The sequence below is a fragment of the Neomonachus schauinslandi genome, chromosome 10, assembly GCF_002201575.2.
Source record: "Neomonachus schauinslandi chromosome 10, ASM220157v2, whole genome shotgun sequence".
In the NCBI taxonomy this organism is placed as follows: domain Eukaryota; kingdom Metazoa; phylum Chordata; class Mammalia; order Carnivora; family Phocidae; genus Neomonachus; species Neomonachus schauinslandi.
In genome coordinates this window covers 49,343,947-49,362,225 of record NC_058412.1, presented here as the reverse complement: position 1 = coordinate 49,362,225, position 18,279 = coordinate 49,343,947, and the positions used below count along the sequence as shown (strand labels likewise).

The 18,279-nt window shown below is 43.8% G+C and overlaps 1 protein-coding gene across 1 annotated transcript; it reads left to right on the top strand.

The window, feature by feature from the left end:
- The first annotated feature begins 13,144 nt into the window (after positions 1–13,144).
- NOTO (notochord homeobox) lies at positions 13,145–17,095 on the top strand. The gene is made up of 3 exons (XM_021699116.1): positions 13,145–13,523; positions 14,771–14,985; positions 16,937–17,095. Exons 1-3 carry the CDS (start codon positions 13,145–13,147, stop codon positions 17,093–17,095), a joined length of 753 nt encoding a protein of 250 aa, XP_021554791.1.
- Positions 17,096–18,279: the final 1,184 nt, after the last annotated feature.

The following is an 18,279-nucleotide window of genomic DNA, read 5'->3' as shown; positions in this document are numbered from 1 at the left end:
TCGGTGCATGGCTGTGGGCTCGGACTGGCCACAGGAGAAATCTGCATGATACTTGGCAACGGAAGTGAAGCCGCAGCTGCCTAGCTGCCTGTTTACACCGCGTAAGGCAGGCCCTGGGATGGCTCGTGCATTATGACAGGTTTGCTGGCTCACCTTGCTGATGGGGAAGTGGGGGGAAAGCAGCTGGGCACAAAGCTCCTTTATTTCCCATCAGAGCCTCTTCAGTTTCCCCAACTCCGGCGCGAGGTGTGGATTTAGTTCTAAAACGAAGGACCAGATTCTTCTGCAGGTCACCTGCATGAACAAAGCTAGAGGCTTACAGTTGGTGTGAGACTGAGGCAGTTTCCAGCTCTCTCTTGCTCTTGCTCCTGGGTTCCAATTTGTCCTTGCTCCCCCACTTCACATCCATCCTTCCTTCCCAACTGCCTGTCCCTGGATTTAGTCCCCAGCCCCAGACAAAGAAGTAACAATCTTATATAACCAGCTCCCATAACTGGGTACAAATTCTCATGATAAAGTCCTTATTCTTTGTCATTCCTAGTCATCCTGCTTCTCAGATCGGATCCTGACTAATCCAGAATATGCTACCAGGCATGGTTTCCAAGAAGATCAGAACCTTAGTGAGTGGTGGGTTCTCTGAATTTGGTCTGGATTATAGAATTGATTCTGTGATCTAAATAGATTTAAAGGCATAAATGAGGGCGCCTGGGTGGCTCAGTCAGTTAAGTGTCTGCCTTCGGCTCAGGTCATGATCCCAGGGTCCTGGGATCGAGCCCCACATCAGGTACCCTGCTCAGCAGGGAGTCTGCTTCTCCCTCTCCCTCTGCCCCTCCCCCTTGTTCGTACTCACTCTCTCCCTCTCTCAAAATAAATAAATATTTTTTAAATATAAAGGCATAATTGACCCCTTACCAAGGATTACCAAGGGTTACCAGGGGTACAGGGATCACTGGTACTCCATGTCACAGAACGGGAGAAAAATGTTCTTTAAGTGATCACCTGTAGACAATTGTAATTTGGTGCTTATTGAAGTCAGTGTTTTGATTGACTATTTGCTTGAATATAATTACAATAAGACTGGTGGATTGTTAAAATGCCCTGAAGAATTTGGGGAAAGAATATGATGAGTCAGGGCTTTAAATTCTCATCTCAAGGTCCGTGTAAGGGACCTGAAAGTTTCTATGGCTGACCAAAGAATTCCTTTTACAGCAAATGAGGAGCAACAATGGGCTCGGGCTCGTGGAATTTACTGGTCTTACCATGTTCCCCATCACCCTGAAGCAGCTGACCTGAGGGAAGAGTAGAATGGCCTTTTGAAGCCTCGGTTATGGTACCACCTGGGTGGCAACACCTTGCAGGGCTTGGGTCATGTCCTTTGAGATGCAACATGTTCTCTCAGTCAGCAACTGACATATGTTGCTGTTTCTCCCAAAACAGGGATTCATGGGTCAGGAAGCAGAGGTTAGAGATGAGAACAGCTTCCCTCAACATAACACATGGTGCTTCTCTAGCAAAAAATGCTGCTTTCTGTCTCTGAAATGTTGGGTTCTGCTGATCTAGAGGTATTAGTTCCCCAAAAAGAAATATTTCCACGTGGAACACAGAAGTGGTTCCACTGAGCTGGACGTTGACACTGGACTTGCTACTTTGAACTTGTCTTGCCAGCGAATCAACAGGCAAAGAAGAAGGTTATTGTCCTGCCTGGGGTGACTGTCTTGACTTCCAAAGGGGAGAATGGGGAGTCTCTTGGTATTCCCATTCCTGTGATTAAAGTCAATAGCAAAACTACCACAACCCAATACAGGAAGAAGTGTTAGGGGTCCAGACCAGAAGCCAAGGTCACCTCACCAGGCAGGGAGTATGAAATGGGAAGAGGAAGAGTATTTATAAATACCAGCTAAAACAGTTGCAGAAGTGAGGATGAAACTTTTCTTCTTATTTCAATGTAAATATTTTTCTGTTTTGTTTTTTTTTAAAGCTTTTATTTATTTGACAGAGACACAGTGAGAGAGGGAACACAAGCAGGTGGAGTGGGAGAGGGAGAAGCAGGCTTCCTGCGGAGCAGGGAGCCCGATGCGGGGCTCGATCCCAGGACCCAGGGATCATGACCTGAGCCGAAGGCAGCCACCCAACCGACTGAGCCACCCAGGCGCCCCAATACTTTTCTGTTTTAATAAAAATATTTCCTTTCCCTCCCCATTCTCCTACTGTCTAAATAAATTTTTAAGATTATTTGTCAGTAATTAAGTTACAGGATGTCACAGCAGAAATGTGACTCAGCTAGAAGAGAAATGAACAACACTGTAGTGTGAATCAAGAGACTTTGTATCTTCTTTGGGTGGGGAGCATTAAGAATGTACTTTTTCTTTCTCCATATCGATAACCACTTGATCTCACACGTTTTCACTGTGCAAGGGATAGATGCATCATGTCAAGCAGAAGTGCAAGTTTGCTATCATTTGCTTTCAAACTTTATTTCAAAGTTAAGCATAGTGAAAACGGGTATTTGTGGATGCCAAGTTGACCAAGGATGGACTATGGTGGCTTTGTACAGTGTCAACTTAGCTAAGTTGAATCTCACTTCCTAGAATTTCCTTTCCTGTATGGTTCTGGGCTAGAGTTGGCCATAGGAGAAATTTGCGTGACATTTGAAAAGTAGGAGTGAGGCAGCCATGTTTATTCTTGGAAGGTCACTATAGGGTCAGGGCTCTCCATTCTGTTCCACTGACCCATTCATCTATCGTTATGCTGATATCACACCATGTTTATCACTCTAGCTTTATAAGGAGTGTTGATATTGGGTAAGGGGAGTTCTTTCATCTTATTCATTTTATTCATACTGTCTTAGATATTCTTGGTGCTCCAGTATATAGTTTTTGAATCAGTTTGCCAAGTTGTACAATTCCATAAATTTTTAAAATTCTACTTGCCTTTAAGATAATTTTGGGAAGAACTGTCATCTTTTGACATTGAGTCTTACCATCCATATATTCAGATCTTATTCTATGTCCTTCAGTATTGCTAATTTTCTCTGTAAGCATTTTACACATCTCTTAAGTGTATTCCTGTGTATTTTATAGTTTATGATGCAGTTACAAAAGAAATATTTTCAATTACATTTGCTAATAATATTTACCTTTACCAATTCTTATATATTGATCACATTTCCAGAAATCTTTCTCTGTGGATTTGCTTAATTTCTCTATAGATAATCATATTGTCTACAAATTCTTCCAACTCTTATATCTTTCTTTTTTTTTTCTTTTTTTTTTTTTTTAAAGATTTTATTTATTTATTTGACAGAGAGAGACACAGCGAGAGAGGGAACACAAGCAGGGGGAGTGGGAGAGGGAGAAGCAGGCTACCCGCAGAGCAGGGAGCGCGACGCGGGACTCGATCCCAGGACCCCGGGATCATGACCTGAGCCGAAGGCAGTCGCTCAACCGACTGAGCCACCCAGGCGCCCTCTCTTATATCTTTCTTTTTGTGGCTTATTGTATTGGCTAAGATTACCAGTACAATGATAAATAGACACTGTGGTAATGGATATACATGTCTTATTCCTGACTTTAATTGGCACTGCTTCCGAAGTCTTATTTTTAAATATGATCCTTGCTATAGGGTTTTTTTTTTTTTAAGATTTATTTATTTATTTGACAGAGAGAGAGAGAGCACAGGTAGGGGGAGTGGCAGGCAGAGGGAGAGGGAGAAGCAGGCTCCCAACAGAGCAGGGAGCCCAACGTGGGGCTCAATCCCAGGAACCTGGGATCATGACCTGAGCTGAAGGCAGACACTTAACCGACTGAGCCACCCAGGCGCCCCTTGCTATAGGTTTTTTGTGACTATCCTTTACCCTTTAGTTTGGTAAAAGGTGTACTTTTTAAATGAGTTGAATTTTATAAAATGTTTTCTGTACCTATTGGTACAGAATAGGTACCTGTTTTCTGTACCTATTTATAAAATGTTTTCTGAACCTATTAAGATTATTATATTTTTTCTTCAACCTGTTTATACAGAATACTACTTTGATGACTACCTTTACCCTTAAATTTACTAAAACTTTACTTTTTTTTTAAAGATAAAACTTTACATTTTTAAATTATTGTAGAAATTGATCAAATGTTCCTTCTGTATCTATTTTTTGTCCTTCTGTAGCTATTAAAAGTGTTATATATTTTTCTCTAATCTGTTAATACGGTATATTCCTTAAAAGATTTTATGATGTTGGGGCATCATTTTTTTTTTATATATAAACTGCCAAATTTGAATTGCTAATATTTTATTTAGCATTTTAGCACCTTAGTATCTTAGGATAATTGGTTTATGATTTTTATCTTGTAAACCATCTTTTCCTGGTCTGAATATCAAACTTAACACTATCCTTAAAAATGATTTAAGTTAAAAAAATGATCTGGGTAGCTTTCCCTTTTTTCAACTCTCTGAGAGAGCATAAAATCAGGACTACTTGTTTTATAAAACTATTGGAACTGGATTCTTTTTTGGGAAGAGGGGAAAGTGGTTCATAAAATGTTAATTACTAATGAACAGTTAGTGGTATATTGTTTTCTATTTTTTCCAAAATCAATTTTGACAATTTATATTTTTCTAGAAAATTACCTTTTTCATATAAGTTTTCAAGTGTATTGACAATGCTATTCATGATAATTGCTTACAATAGAATAATCTTTGTTTACAACCTTACTATGTCATCATTCCTTATAATTTTTATTATGCCTTTTCTCTTTTTACTCTTGATAAATCTTGATAGTGGTTTGCTGATTATATTATCTTTTCCAAAGAACCATTTTGGGTGATTTTGTTGATCTTCTCAACGTACTGTCTTTTTCTATTAACTGTATCAATTTTTTCTATTTCATTACTTTTTGTTTTTATCTGCATTTTTCTTCTATTTTCTTTAATTTTTTTCCCCTATTGGTTTTTTCCCCACCTACTTATGTTGAACACAATTCATTTTTTGCTAGTCATTATTTTTATTGTTGCTTTTTGTTACAGAAATTTTTTTTTAAGATTTTTATTTATTTATTTGACAGAGAGAGACACAGCGAGAGAGGGAACACAAGTAGGCTTCCCATGGAGGGAGAAGCAGGTTTCCCCCAGAGCAGGGAGCCCCATGTGGGGCTCGATTCCAGGACCCTGGGATCATGACCTGAGCCAAAGGCAGACTATTAACAGCTGAGTCATCCAGGTGCCCTGTTACAGAAATTTTTAAATATAAACAAAAGCATAAAAGAGTACTATAATGAAACTCCATGCACTCATCAGCCAACTTTAACAATTTCAACTCATTGCCAGTTTTGTGTTAGTCAATCACCCACCCCAGATTATTTTGAAGCAAATTCTGACACCATATATTTTCCTGTATAAATAGTACAGTAAGTTTTTCTACAACATACAGTATTACTATATTTAACCTAAAAAATCATTATCATACCTTAAAAAATACCATTATAATACCTAAAAAAATACACCAAGTCTTTAATGTCATTCAGTTTCCAAGACTCAAATTTCCTCAATTACCTCATAAATACTTATACAGTTTCTTTGACTCCTAATAAGGTCCAATAATTGCAATTGGTTAATATGTCTCTTATGACCCTTAAACTATAGGTTCTCTCTTCATCTTTTTTTTCTTCCGCTTTATTTAATTATGAAGATGGGCAGTACGTCAAACGGAGTGTCCCATAGTCTGGATTTGGCTGATTGCATCCCTGTGGGGTTTAACATGTTGCTCTGGCCACCATATTTCCTGTGAATTGGGAGTTAGAGCTAAAGACGTGATCAGATTTAGATTTGTGATGTTAAGGACCAGAGAAGATCATGGCCAGTATACCTTATGCTGCTTTCTGTCCTGTCATTTTGGTTGTCAGAAGTTTTTTTTCTAGCAGATTCTTCAGGCAGAGATGTGGGAACAGTATTTTCATATTGTTTTTTTTGGCCCTTCACAAAAACATCTTTAAGAGCAAATTCAAGAACCACGAAGTTGGGAAAGCTATCCTGGCCTACCATCCCCTTCTGGTTTAGAACCACTCATCTCATTTAAACATTGGCTAAGGTTCTCTTTTATGTTAATGCTTTTGGATTTGGACTTTTTTCTCCTATTTCTTTTGTATTTTCTGTTTACCATTCTTTTAAAAATTTGTTCACTTCCTTTATTACCTTCTAGAGAAATGATAAAATTTTCCACATATATACTGCCCCCCTTTTAAAATCCTTTGCTGGTTTGGGGGCGCCTGGGTGGCTCAGTTAAGTGTATGACTCTTGATTTGGGCTCAGGTCATGATCTCAGTGTTGTGAGATCGTGCCCCACATCAGGCTCCATGCTAGGCGTGGAGCCTGCTTGGGATTCTCTCTCTCCCTTTCCCTCTACCTACCCATCCCTGTCTAAAAAAAAAAAAAAAAATCCTTTGCTGGTTTGGAAGCATGGATTGTATTTCTATTCTTTTAGTCTTTGTCCATAATTTTTTAATTTATTTATTTATTTATTTTTTTAAAGATTTTATTTATTTATTTGAGAGAGAGAATGAGATAGAGAGAGCATGAGAGTGGGGAGGGTCAGAGGGAGAAGCAGACTCCCCGCTGAGCAGGGAGCCCGATGCGGGACTCGATCCTGGGACTCCAGGATCATGACCTGAGCCGAAGGCAGTCACCCAACCAACTGAGCCACCCAGGCGCCCTGTCCATAATTTTTTTAAAAGATTTTATTTTATCTGAGAAGACAGAAAGAGAGCATGAACAGGAGAAGCAGAGGGAGAGGGAGAAGCGCACTCCCCACTGAGCAGGGAGTCCGATGTGGGGCTCAATCCCAGGGCCCCAAGATCATGACCTGAGACAAAGAGGCTTAACCAACTGAGCCACCCAGGTGCCCCCATAAATTTTTAATATACAATCTTAACTATTATTTTTGCCTACTAATAAATAAAATTAGTCAATCACCTTAACAGGCCATTGTTTAATATGCTCAATTTTATTATCACTGTTGAAAGTTTAGTTTTCTAATTAAAAAAAATATTATTAATAATTGATAGTTGATGAAAATTTATATTGACAAATTAATAGATCTCTATACTTATTTTTCTTGTGCCTCCTGAATTGTGTTTTTTCTTGCTAACCTACTCTTTAATATGTCTCTTATAAGGAAGGGTCTTTGGGTAGGAAACTAAGGCTGAATAATATTCCATTGTGTGTGTATAACCACATTTTGCTAATCCATTCATCCATTGATGGGCACCTGAGTTGCTTCCATGCTTTAGCTATTATGAATAACGCTGCTGCGAACACAGATGTACAAATCTGTCTTCCAGACTCTGCTGTCAATTCTTTTGGCATTAATTTTTATTAATTTAGAATGTCCTTCTTTGTCTCTTGTAACCTTTTTTGATTTAAAATCTATTTTGCCTGGTATTAGTATAGCCACACCTGCTCTCCTGGTTACTATTTGCATGGAATATCTTTTTCCATTGTTTCACTTCCAATCTGTGTCTTTGGATCTCCAGTGAGTCTCTTGTAAATGTAATATATTTGGATCATTTGCTTTTATCCATCTGTAAACCTCTACCCTTTTTCCCCCTACATATACAGTAACTTTTATCTTCAAGCACCAGGCCAAAGTGAAGAGGAGTTTTGCAAAAGACTGTAGGCACTTCTATTCCCCTACCCTTTGGGAGAACAAATATGAGAACCATCCTTGTGAGGTGGTATCTCCTGATGGAGGGGACAGAAGTTGCTTTCACCTCTACTTTCAGCAAAGGGTACTTGTAGCTTCGGATGGCAGGTGTCAAATTCTGTAATACTTAACTTTATTTTATAAATACAACGAATGTAAAACTAAATGATGATGATATGGTATTTTAACCCAACCCAAATAGGAATTTCATAATTTGATAAGTCTGATTGAAATAAATGTTCAATACAGATAATACAAACTAAGAAAAAGATCTGCCAGCAGTGAAATGGATAATAATAGAACAGAACATTACATTTAAATAGTTACACTGAAATCAAAGAACAGCAAATTTACAAAGGATACAGAGAATATGTAGATCTCACATCTACAAAGTAGTAAACTAAGACTCAAATGATTAAGTGATGGAAATAGCTTAATGCAGAGAAAAGCTTGTGTCAAACCCCAGTTTTGTCATTTACCAGCTGCATGATCTTGGATCTTGTTAATTAACTTCTCAGAGTTTTAATTTCTTCACCTGTACAAGGTAAATGTATTATCTAATTTACAAAGTGGCTATTAAGATTAAATATGATAAAATACCCAGCTCAATTTCTCAAAGCCTAATAACTGCTCAGTAATTATTACAATCTTATCCAAAGTCACAAAACATACTGGCAGAGCTGGTACTGGAACCCAGGTGTCCTGTTGGTTAATGTGCTGCCTTTTCCAAGGCTGCACTGTTTCAAGGCTTACATTTAAGTCATTTTATTTTTTTTAAGATTTATTTATTCATCTGAGAGAAAGAGAGAAAGAGCTCTTGTGGTGGGGAGGGGCAGAGGGAGAGGGAATCTCAAACAGACTCTGTGCCAAGTGCATAGCCTGAAGCAGGGCTCCATCCCATGGCCGTGAGATCGTGACCTGAGCCAAAACCAAGAGTTGGTCGCTTACCCCACTAAGCCACCCAGGCATCCCTAAGTCATTTTAATTCTTTTTTTTTTTTTTAAGATTTTTATTTATTTATTTGACAGAGAGAGACACAGCAAGAGAGGGAACACAAGCAGGTAGGAGTGGGAGAGGGAGAAGCAGGCTTCCCGCTGAGCAGGGAGCTTGATGCGGGGCTCGATCCCAGGACCCTGGGATCATGACCTGAGCTGAAGGCAGACGCTTAACGACTGAGCCACCCAAGAGCCCCATCCCTAAGTCATTTTAAAACTAAGGTTCAGTTCCATTGGTATACATATGGATGGACACATGCATATGACTTCAATCTATGTATTCTCTCTGGAGGACATAACTAGATTAATTTCAAAGTTGACCTTTGATAATTAGTATTATGTTCATACATGAAGTACAGCACATTAATAGATCACTATATCAGTGAATGTGTGAATCTCAAACAGGAAGTAAGGGAGAGCCTATGAAGAAATGCTCATGTGGAGCTCTCCTCCCTACATAGTACCCACCCCCCTTAAAAAAAAAAAAAAGTTGTTTTTTCCAGTTAGACATGGTAGACCATATTCAGTGGAGTATGTCTGACTACCCTCGGGGTAAAAACAAAGAAGTTCTTTCTCATTGGATGGGATCTACTCTCTGTCTTTTGGAGAGTTCAATCCATTTATATTTAAAGTAATTACCAGTAAGGAGGGACTGACTTCTGTCATCGTGCTATGTGCTTTCTATATAGAAAGGCTTATAGCTTTTTTGTCCCTCATTTCCATCACTACGGTCTTATTTTATGTTTGGTTTTTTTGGTTAGTGAAATGTTTAAATTCATTTCTCATTTCCTTTTATGTATATTTTATAACTATTTTCTTTATGGTTACCATGAGGATTACATTTAACATCCTAAAGTTATAAAATTCTAATTTGAATTTATACCAGCTTAACTTCAATAGTGTAACAAAAACTCTGCACCTTTACAACTTCATCTCTTTCAATTGTTGATATCACAAAATTACATCTTTATGCATTGTATGCCCCAAAACAAATATTTTAAATACTTTAGTTTCTTAAATTATGTAGAAAACAAGATTTGGAGTTACAAACCAAAATTACAAAAATACTACCTTTTACATAAAATAATTGTCTTTTCTTTAAATGTATTTATCTCTTAAATCATGTAGAAAACAAAAGTACAGGTACAAACCATTGTTACAATTAATTTTTAAATTTTTGTGTTTTTTAATCAATCAATACTTCCCTTTATAGCTTCAGATTTTGACTCATCCTTTAAAAATCTTTTCCCTAACACCTACACAAAAATAAATTCCAGACCTAAATGTAAAAGCTAAAATAACAAAGAATTAAAAAAATAATAACAGAATATCTTCATAACTGGGGCAGGCAAAGGTTTCTTTTAAAGGACCAAAAACAGATCATTAAACTTAATTAAAATTTGTAATTTTTGTTCATAAAAAAAACCCAACAATAAAAGAATGAAAAGGCAGGCTATAGAATGGGAGAAGATATTTGCTTCTTTGTATATTGCAACAAGAAAGTTGATCCCAAAATATCTATATCTATCTATATGTAAATCATCTTACAAAAAAAGAAAAGATAGTAACCCAACACAAAAATAAGCAAACTACTTGAACAGGCACTTCACATAAAAGATGATATCCAAGTGGTTGATAAGCTTATGAAAAGATGCTGAACATAAATAGTATTCAGGGAAATAAATTCAAATTAAAACCATATTTTGCTAAACTCACAAAGCTAGCAACTTTGCTAACCTCTCTTGCTCTATTTACTTATGTTTAAATTGGGAATATTAATGTCTGTCCTCAGGAATTTACAGTCTGAGGAGGAATAAGTGAAATAACAGAAAACAGATAACTATGTACTGAAATACAGTGAATTGTGTACTGAAAATCCAGAGCTAGAGGGGCGCCTGGGTGGCTTAGTCAATTAAGCATCTGCGTTCGGCTCAGGTCGAAGGGTCCTGGGATCGAGCCTCATGTCAGGCTCCCTGCTCAGCAGGGGAGTCTGCTTCTCCCTCTTCCTCTCCCTCTGCCCCTGCTCATGTGCTCTCTCTCACTCACTCACTCTGTCTCTCAAATAAATAAATAAAATCTTTAAAAAAAAGAAAATCCAGAGCTAGAGATATAGTGACTATATTCTTTACCAAAAAATCAACACAAATAGACTTAAAATGTTCTTAAGCTTTCCATCTTGTTTTATCTTGTTCTTTGTCAACTCGCCCTAATTCCAGGGTGCTTGCTCCTGCCAGATTAGCCCATTGCGAGTCTCAGTGCATAAAGTGACATAGACCAGACACTTTATCTTGGCCTTATAAATCTGTCCCCATCCTTTCACTGAACCCTTTTAAAGCTTAGCCCAGCTCATCTACCAATGTAAATAGCCTCTCTCCTCCTCATAATGGTTACCATTTAGCTAAAAACACCATCTCATTTACAATCCCATCAGGTGAGTATTATTTTTTCACCCAAGAGATCATTCCCATTTTACAAGACATTGGAGGCTTGGAGTGAATAATCCACTTATCTGAAGTTACAGAAATGTTCAGTGGCAAAGCTGAGATTTAAAGACAGGTTTATCCAATTCCAAAATCTACATTTTTATCACTGTGCTCCACTGACCCCCAACAGCATGAGCTGTTACTGTCTTTGTGAGTCTGAAGAGGTGGGTGCTCACATCCCTCCTCACAGGCATGCTGTTGGCACCTGGGCACTGCCATCTGCAGCGCAGGGGGGGGTCCTCAGGGTGGCACAGCCCCACCCTCTTAGAGGAAAAGCTCCTTAAAAAGAAATATGTTGGGGTGTCTGGGGGGGCTCAGTTGGTTAGGCATCTGCCTTCGGCTGGAGTCATGGTTTCGGGGTCCTGGGATGGCGCCCTGCATCAGGCTCCCTGCTCCGCGGGGAGTCTGCTTCTCCCTCTGCCTGCCGCTCCCCCTGCTTGTGCTCTCTCTCACACACTCTCTCTCAAATAAGTGGGAAAGGAAAGGAAATATGTTGAGAAATGGAATGGTGTGTGTAGGATTTGGGAGTCAACTTTCACTTGATACCCCCAGTGGCTCTTCTGAGTTTGCATCCCACCCACACCCGTTCCCCAGAGCTGTCACTGATGTCTCCTCATCTCTGACCCAGCACCCTCTGGGCAGACCACAGTAATCCTAGACCTAGGACTAGCTGGGCCACCCACTGATGATTTCACCCACAATCGCAGGTTCCAGGCTGCCTGGGGGGTTTGTCCAGAAGGTGGAGCCAGTAGTTGCTGAAGTGGGAAGGAAGGCAGGGCAGGAGGCTGCTTTACCTCAACCAGGTTCCTCTAGTCCCTACCTGGCAGAGCAGACAGGGGCATGTTGTGTCCCAAACAGCTGATGCCTATTGACAATGGCATGGAACTGCCCTCGACCTGATTGAGTAGTTTCAATGTTAGCCATTAATGTGAGGAGGCAGAATGCAATAGGAGCCTGGGAAGCAAGAATCCCTCTGAGCCCCACAATCACAGCACAACGCTCACCATGCACCAGGCTAATTCTAAATGCTTTACAGGCGTTAACTCGTGTGATCCGCACAGCAACTCCACGAGGTAGCTACTAGTATCACCCACTTAACAGGTAAGGAAATACAAACAGTAACTTGTAGTTTGCCCAAGAACAACAGCTAGTAAGTACTGATTATTCATCTGTAAAACAGGGATACAAATGCCGGCCCTAAACCTACATAACTCAAGTTTTGTACACAACTCCTATGCATTGGTATTTCTTAAGCTGGAACTGTTACTGTTTTTCCCCTTCCACCTTTTGGGATATAAGAAAGATTTTTTTCCAGTGGGGCCCAGGTAATGTGGGTGGAGAAAGTTCCTGGAAAAAATCCAAAAGAAATTGGTAACCGTGGCGGTGTCTCCAGGCAGGGGAAACTGAGTGGCTGGGGAGGGAGGGGGGGTGCGCCGGATGGGAAATTTACTTTTCACTGTATTTATCAAGATATTTAAATTAAATAATACATTTTTTAAAAAAAGGTCTGCTTAGTCCCAGGTGAATCTGGGAATCTGGCCGGGGCTTCTGCTTCAAAGATGGTGCAAGGATAAGGCCAGGCCGGCGCCCAGTGGTGGAGTAGCTCGCCCAGGACCACCAGGGAGCCACAGCGAGCTCAGGATCCTTTCCTGACCGCACCAGGGTGGGCATTTTCAAACGCGGAGGGACGAAGGGAAGGAGAGAGTACCCACCTTGACTTGGTGGCGCGCACGGGCTTTGGAGGGTCGGGGCGCCGCAGCACGCCGGAGGCACCCCCTCCGCGTTTGGAAGAAAAGGCCGGCCCCCCGCCCCGCCCCTCCCCGCCAAATTTAAGAGCCCTCGCCGAGCGCTGGGGCTCTTCCTGGCCAACAAGTCTCTCTCCCTTTGTGCGGGGTGCTTCCCCCTCGCCTCCCGCGCTCCCCGCACGGCTGCCGACAGGCCCTGGCTCCTCTCCCCGGGCCCGTCCGGGCGGGGATCGAGCCATGCCCAGCCCGGTGCCGCGAGGCCGCCGGTCGCCCACTCCCGCCGGCGCTCGGGACCAGCCCCCGCGCTCAGGCGGTTCCCCGGCGCCCCAGCGCCGCCCGGCCGGCCCAGGCACACCCCGCGCTCCCGGGCGCCTCGAGTCGTCCTTCTCCGTCGAGGCCATCCTGGCCAGACCCGCCCGCCGCGCGCCCGCCGCCGCCGCCCCGCTGTCCGTTGCGGTCGGCGCCGCCGCGAGGCTCGGCACCGCTCCCTCCCGGTTTCCCGCGACGTGGCTGCCAGCCTACCTGGGCGTGGGTCTCCACCAGCCGTGCCCCCAGCCGCCCGGGCCGGGGCTCCGCGTGGCTCACTTCTGCGGCCTCCAGGGCCTCGGCGTCACAGGTACGAGGTGCCCGGGCGCCCGCGACCTGGGAACTGGGCGGGGCGGCTGTAGCGTGGAAGCCGCGGCAGGGGGCACAGGGTAGAGAAGTCCCTGAGTTTGAGGACCACGCACGGTCGGAGTGGGAAGGGGCCCTATGACCCTTGACCTTGCCGTGGAATCCGAGGCCAGAGAGCGCAGAGACTAGACCGCCGCCGCACGAGGCTTCCCCCGCACGCACGCTGCGGAGGAGGGTGGAGGTGTGTGTGAGCGCGGGTGCGGAGCGGGACGTGCGGGTGGGTCAGAGGGGGCTTCGGTAGGCCCGGCCCGGGGGCTGGGGCTGCAGCGTGTCCCCTCGGAAGGGATTTATAGTCTCTCGCCCCCTCCACACCCGCTTCGGATAACGCTTGGTAGCGCAGACTCCTCGCCAAAGCAGCTCTCTTCCCAAACGAACGGCCCCGTCTTAGCTGGGAGAAGCGGCTCCTGCGGTGCTGAGGCTCAGCGAGGAGCTGTTAAGGAGCTGACAAATGCCCAGCCCCCGGTGCCGCGCGCACGGCTCACGTCCGTGGAGCTTAGGCTCCACACTGAACTTGCTTTGAGCCTGCTTGCATATAGCGCTCTTAGAAGGGGAACCTCGGGCTGTGGGGCGCAGGCACTTAAATCCCAGTGAGGATTTAACTGTTGACCTAACCTCCTCTAGCATTAACATCCACCTACAGGAGTTTTTGCCATTTTTGGCAATTTGATTCATGCTTCCCCACCTCCCCTTGAGGAAAACAGGAGCAAAGTTAGTGCAAGCCTTGTCAACCCATACCAAGATCGATGTAGCACAGTCTTACTTGGTGCTTACTCCCTGGGCTCTCCCCCTTCTGCATTTCCATCCCTTTCTGCTGGGCATTCTCCACCCCACCCCACCCCCATTCTAGGCTCTCAACCCTATCCGAATTCATGCCACTGCATCTGAGCGATATGCGCATAGCTCCAAGCCAATTTTCCCTAACTTCCTCAGACAGCTGAGCTCTGAATTGCAGTTTACTGCTTTATATTACAGTGATCTCATTTTCAAGTTAGTTTTTGCATAGTTATTACATTCATACAGTTGAAACTTCAAAATGTTTACGAAGTTAGATGGAGAAGAGTTTCCCTTAACATTCCTGTCTCCCAGTCACCTGGTTAACCCCACCCCACAAGCAGCCAATGATACCAGTCTCTTTATTCTTCCAGAGATGTTTTATGCATTTGTGTGTGTGTGTATACATATGCTCTTTAGGCTTAGAGCTGGCTCACTGCTCAGGCCTCTGGGGCACCCCAGACTGGGCTCCAGCAGAGGAACTTCAGGACACTGAGAGACCCCAAAAGAGGGTTCGGACTATGTTTAACTTGAAGCAGCTGGAAGAGTTGGAGAACGTGTTTACAAAGCAGCACAATCTTGTGGGGAAGAAGAGAGCTCAGCTGGCGGCCCAGCTCAACCTTACGGAGAATCAGGTGGGAGCAGGGACTCCTGCAGGACTTGGGCTATACCTGGGGGCCGACGCTGCTCTCCCGAAGGCCCTGGGTGAGGTTGGGGGGAAGACATGGGCCTTCTTCCTCTGTGCCAGGCCACTGGGGGAGACAAGCCCTAATCACTAGCACACTCCCTACATGAATGATGACAATAGTCCCATTTGAAACTACATTATGGGAACAATACATATTAATCTAGAATTTTGCATGTTAAAAAAGGAGGTGACAATGAAATTATGTTCAAGGGACTAAATTTTTTTTTTTAAGATTTTATTTATTTGACAGAGATAGCAAGAGCAGGAACACAAGCAGGGGGAGTGGGAGAAGAAGCAGGCTTCCTGCTGAGCAGGGAGCCCGATGTGGGGCTCCATCCCAGGACCCCAAGATCATGACCTGAACCAAAGGCAGATGCTTAATGACTGAGTCACGCAGGTGCCCCTAAATATTAAAAATAATAAACATTCACTTGACCTCCATATTCTCTTCCAGCCACTATACCATTTTTCTGCTCTTTTCATAGGCAGACTTCCCAAGAACTTGTTATAGTTCCTCTCTCCATGTCCTCACTTCCCATCTACATAACTCATTCCAGTATGAATTCTTTCCCTCCCATTCCATCAGAACTTCTCCTCAGGGTCTCTTAATGACCTCCATGTTTGCCAAAGTCAGCAAATGCTTTCCTTTCCTCATCTTACTCCCCACTTAGTACAGTTGACTACTTTTCTTATTGACACGCACTTCTCTTGGCTTCTGGACACTGCATTCTTGGTTTTCCAGCTCTCTGGCCACTTCTTCTCTGTCACCTCTGTTGTAGGGTACTCTTCTCTTTGTGACCTCATATTTGTCGTCCACCCCTCTAGCTGATCTCATTTAATCCCATGGTTTTAAATACCATCTATAAGCCAACAACTCCCAGGTTTGTACCTTAGCCCACCCCCTTTTTTTTCCTCCCCTCTCTCGTGTGTACATCTACCTAACTTCTTGAGGTCTCCACTTGGATGTCTCTGGGTAGGCATTTCAAACTTAACAAGTCTAAACCTCAGTTCTTGACTTTTTTTCTCTCCAGATCTGTTCCTTTCCCTACTCATGGCCCCACCATTCGTCCGGTTGCTCAAAATACCAAGTCATCCTAGATCCCTCCTCTCCCACTTCCAATCCATCGCCAAGCCTTGTCACCTGTACCTCAAATACAGTTGGGATCGCTTCATTTTTCTCCATTGCCCCCAGGTCATCCTGGTCCCAGCTCTTTTTGGATCATCGCAATAGCCTCCCAGCTGTCTCTCTGCATCCCCTTTCATCCATTCTTCACAAAGCAGCCTGGTACGCAGTTCACTTGAGGTGCAAAGAGGACTATGTCACATCCCACTTAAAAGCCTCAAAACTGATACTCCTTACCCATAGCCTCCATGGTCCTGGGTGATCTGGCCCCTGCTGACTTCTCCTACTGTCCCTTTCTTTACTTCTCCATCTCACTCTCAGATACTTCAGCCTCTTTTCTGGTCCTCAAACACCCCAAGCTTTCCTACAAGTTGTCTCCTGATCCAGCCTGCTTTTCTTTGTCCTCATTAAACTGGCCTCTTATCCTTTGAGCCTCAGCTTAAGTGCTGGTTCCTCAGGGAGGTTCAAACCCCCATTTGTGTTTTTGTTTCCATGTTTGTTATTTGTCTCTCTCTGGACCCTAAGTTCCATGAGGTCGGGGACCATACCTCTACTGCTCACCCCGTATCAGCATCACTTAGGATGGTGCCTAGTACATAATAGGAGCTCAATAAATATTTGTTGGATGAACAAATGGTGTCTGAAATTCTAGGGAAGGGTGTTTTGGAGGAGATGCTTCTTTTAAAAGAAAGAGCAGATGTGGGCACTGTGGAATAGGGGAAACCGTGGGACTGCTGGTCACATTCTAATCTCTGACCATTGCCTCTGATTGTAGGTGAGGGTCTGGTTCCAAAACCGCAGGGTCAAGTATCAGAAGCAGCAAAGGCTGAAGCTGCCAGCTGCGTCTGCCATGGCTGCCTCCCAGGATGAGCCCTCCAGGAGCTCTGATGACAGCGTTCAGAGAGAAGACACTGAGTCAGGAGTGGACAGCTGAGGACTGGGACAGAGGCTCAACCTAGGCTGTCTGAGCTAGTTCTTCTTGGGGGCACTCACTGGAACTGAGCCTTTTTTCTTCATCTGTATAATGGGTGCACTGACAGCTTCGTCCTCCCAGAGCTGACAGGATGTCTGTAAAGTTGTTACAGTGTGCTAGGCCCAGGCCTAAGTGTTCAGCAAGTGTTAAGGTTTCTAGGACTCACCTAGAGGTGGGTCCTGGGGGTGTGGTGTTTGCACCAGCACCGGCCTCTCCAGGGATTAATCTTTTCCTGGTCTGGCTGTGGAGAAGAGGCCTCCTTGAATCAGTGTCTGGACCTAGAAGCCTCCTCCCCACCAGAGATGGTGGAGTTGAGAGCAAAGAGGGGGGAAAGGTAAACCAGTTAGCCTCCTACCCCTCAGAGTTTCCCAAAGTTTTGTTTGAACTGTTACCATTTTCAGGAGCTCAGCCCCAGCTGCCTACTTAGGAGCAGACCTGCTACCCTGACTACCATCTTTTTCCCTCTAGCTACCCACCTTGACACCTCTCCATCATTACATAAAATAGAGCAGTTTGGCTCTGCCTTTGTCAAGGCAGGCATTTTGTCACAAACTCTCCTGTATTTCCATGAGACAGTTACAATTTCTCCCCCTTCAGGACCCTAACTCATGGTTCCCTTTCCTTCCCAGGAAGCTGCTCAGTTTCTAGGAAGCCTACTGATAGCCTACTCCTGTGAGGCCAGTCACCAGCAATTCCAGAGCTGATTTCTTTAATGCTCTACATTCCTGGGCAGGCCTCTGTTGACGGTATTGATAATCTAGAATGGCTTCTGGGTACTGAGCTGTGCTAGTGAAAGAGGCCTGCCCTGCCACCTGGTGGTGGGAGAAGGCACGGTCCCCACTGCTGTCTGCAGTGTTCTGAGGGAGAGCGGAAAGAAAGGCAGGGAGCAGAGGTGGCCTTGGAAAAACCACATGCCTCCAAGTGGTGGTAGACCATCCTCTCCTAGACACTAGGCCACGGGCTTGAGGGAGGTCAGGGTCCAGCTTCAAGAGCCCTTCTCTCTCCCGGTCTTCAGGGAAATCCTTCCTAATGCTGGACCCAAAGTCAACTGTTAATCAAAGGGATCCAGCAGCATCTGCCTCTTCCAGCACCTGCCTCTTCAATTGACTCACTTTTTAAAAATAAAACCGTTAACCTATTCAGCA

Excerpts from the sequence above, each read along its gene's own strand:
- NOTO (XM_021699116.1), top strand. The coding sequence starts at position 13,145 with ATGCCCAGCCCGGTGCCGCGAGGCCGCCGGTCGCCCACTCCCGCCGGC. Across the intron at positions 13,524-14,770 it reads CCAGGGCCTCGGCGTCACAG|GCTTAGAGCTGGCTCACTGC; the intron begins GTACGAGGTGCC and ends TATGCTCTTTAG. Across the intron at positions 14,986-16,936 it reads TCAACCTTACGGAGAATCAG|GTGAGGGTCTGGTTCCAAAA; the intron begins GTGGGAGCAGGG and ends CTCTGATTGTAG.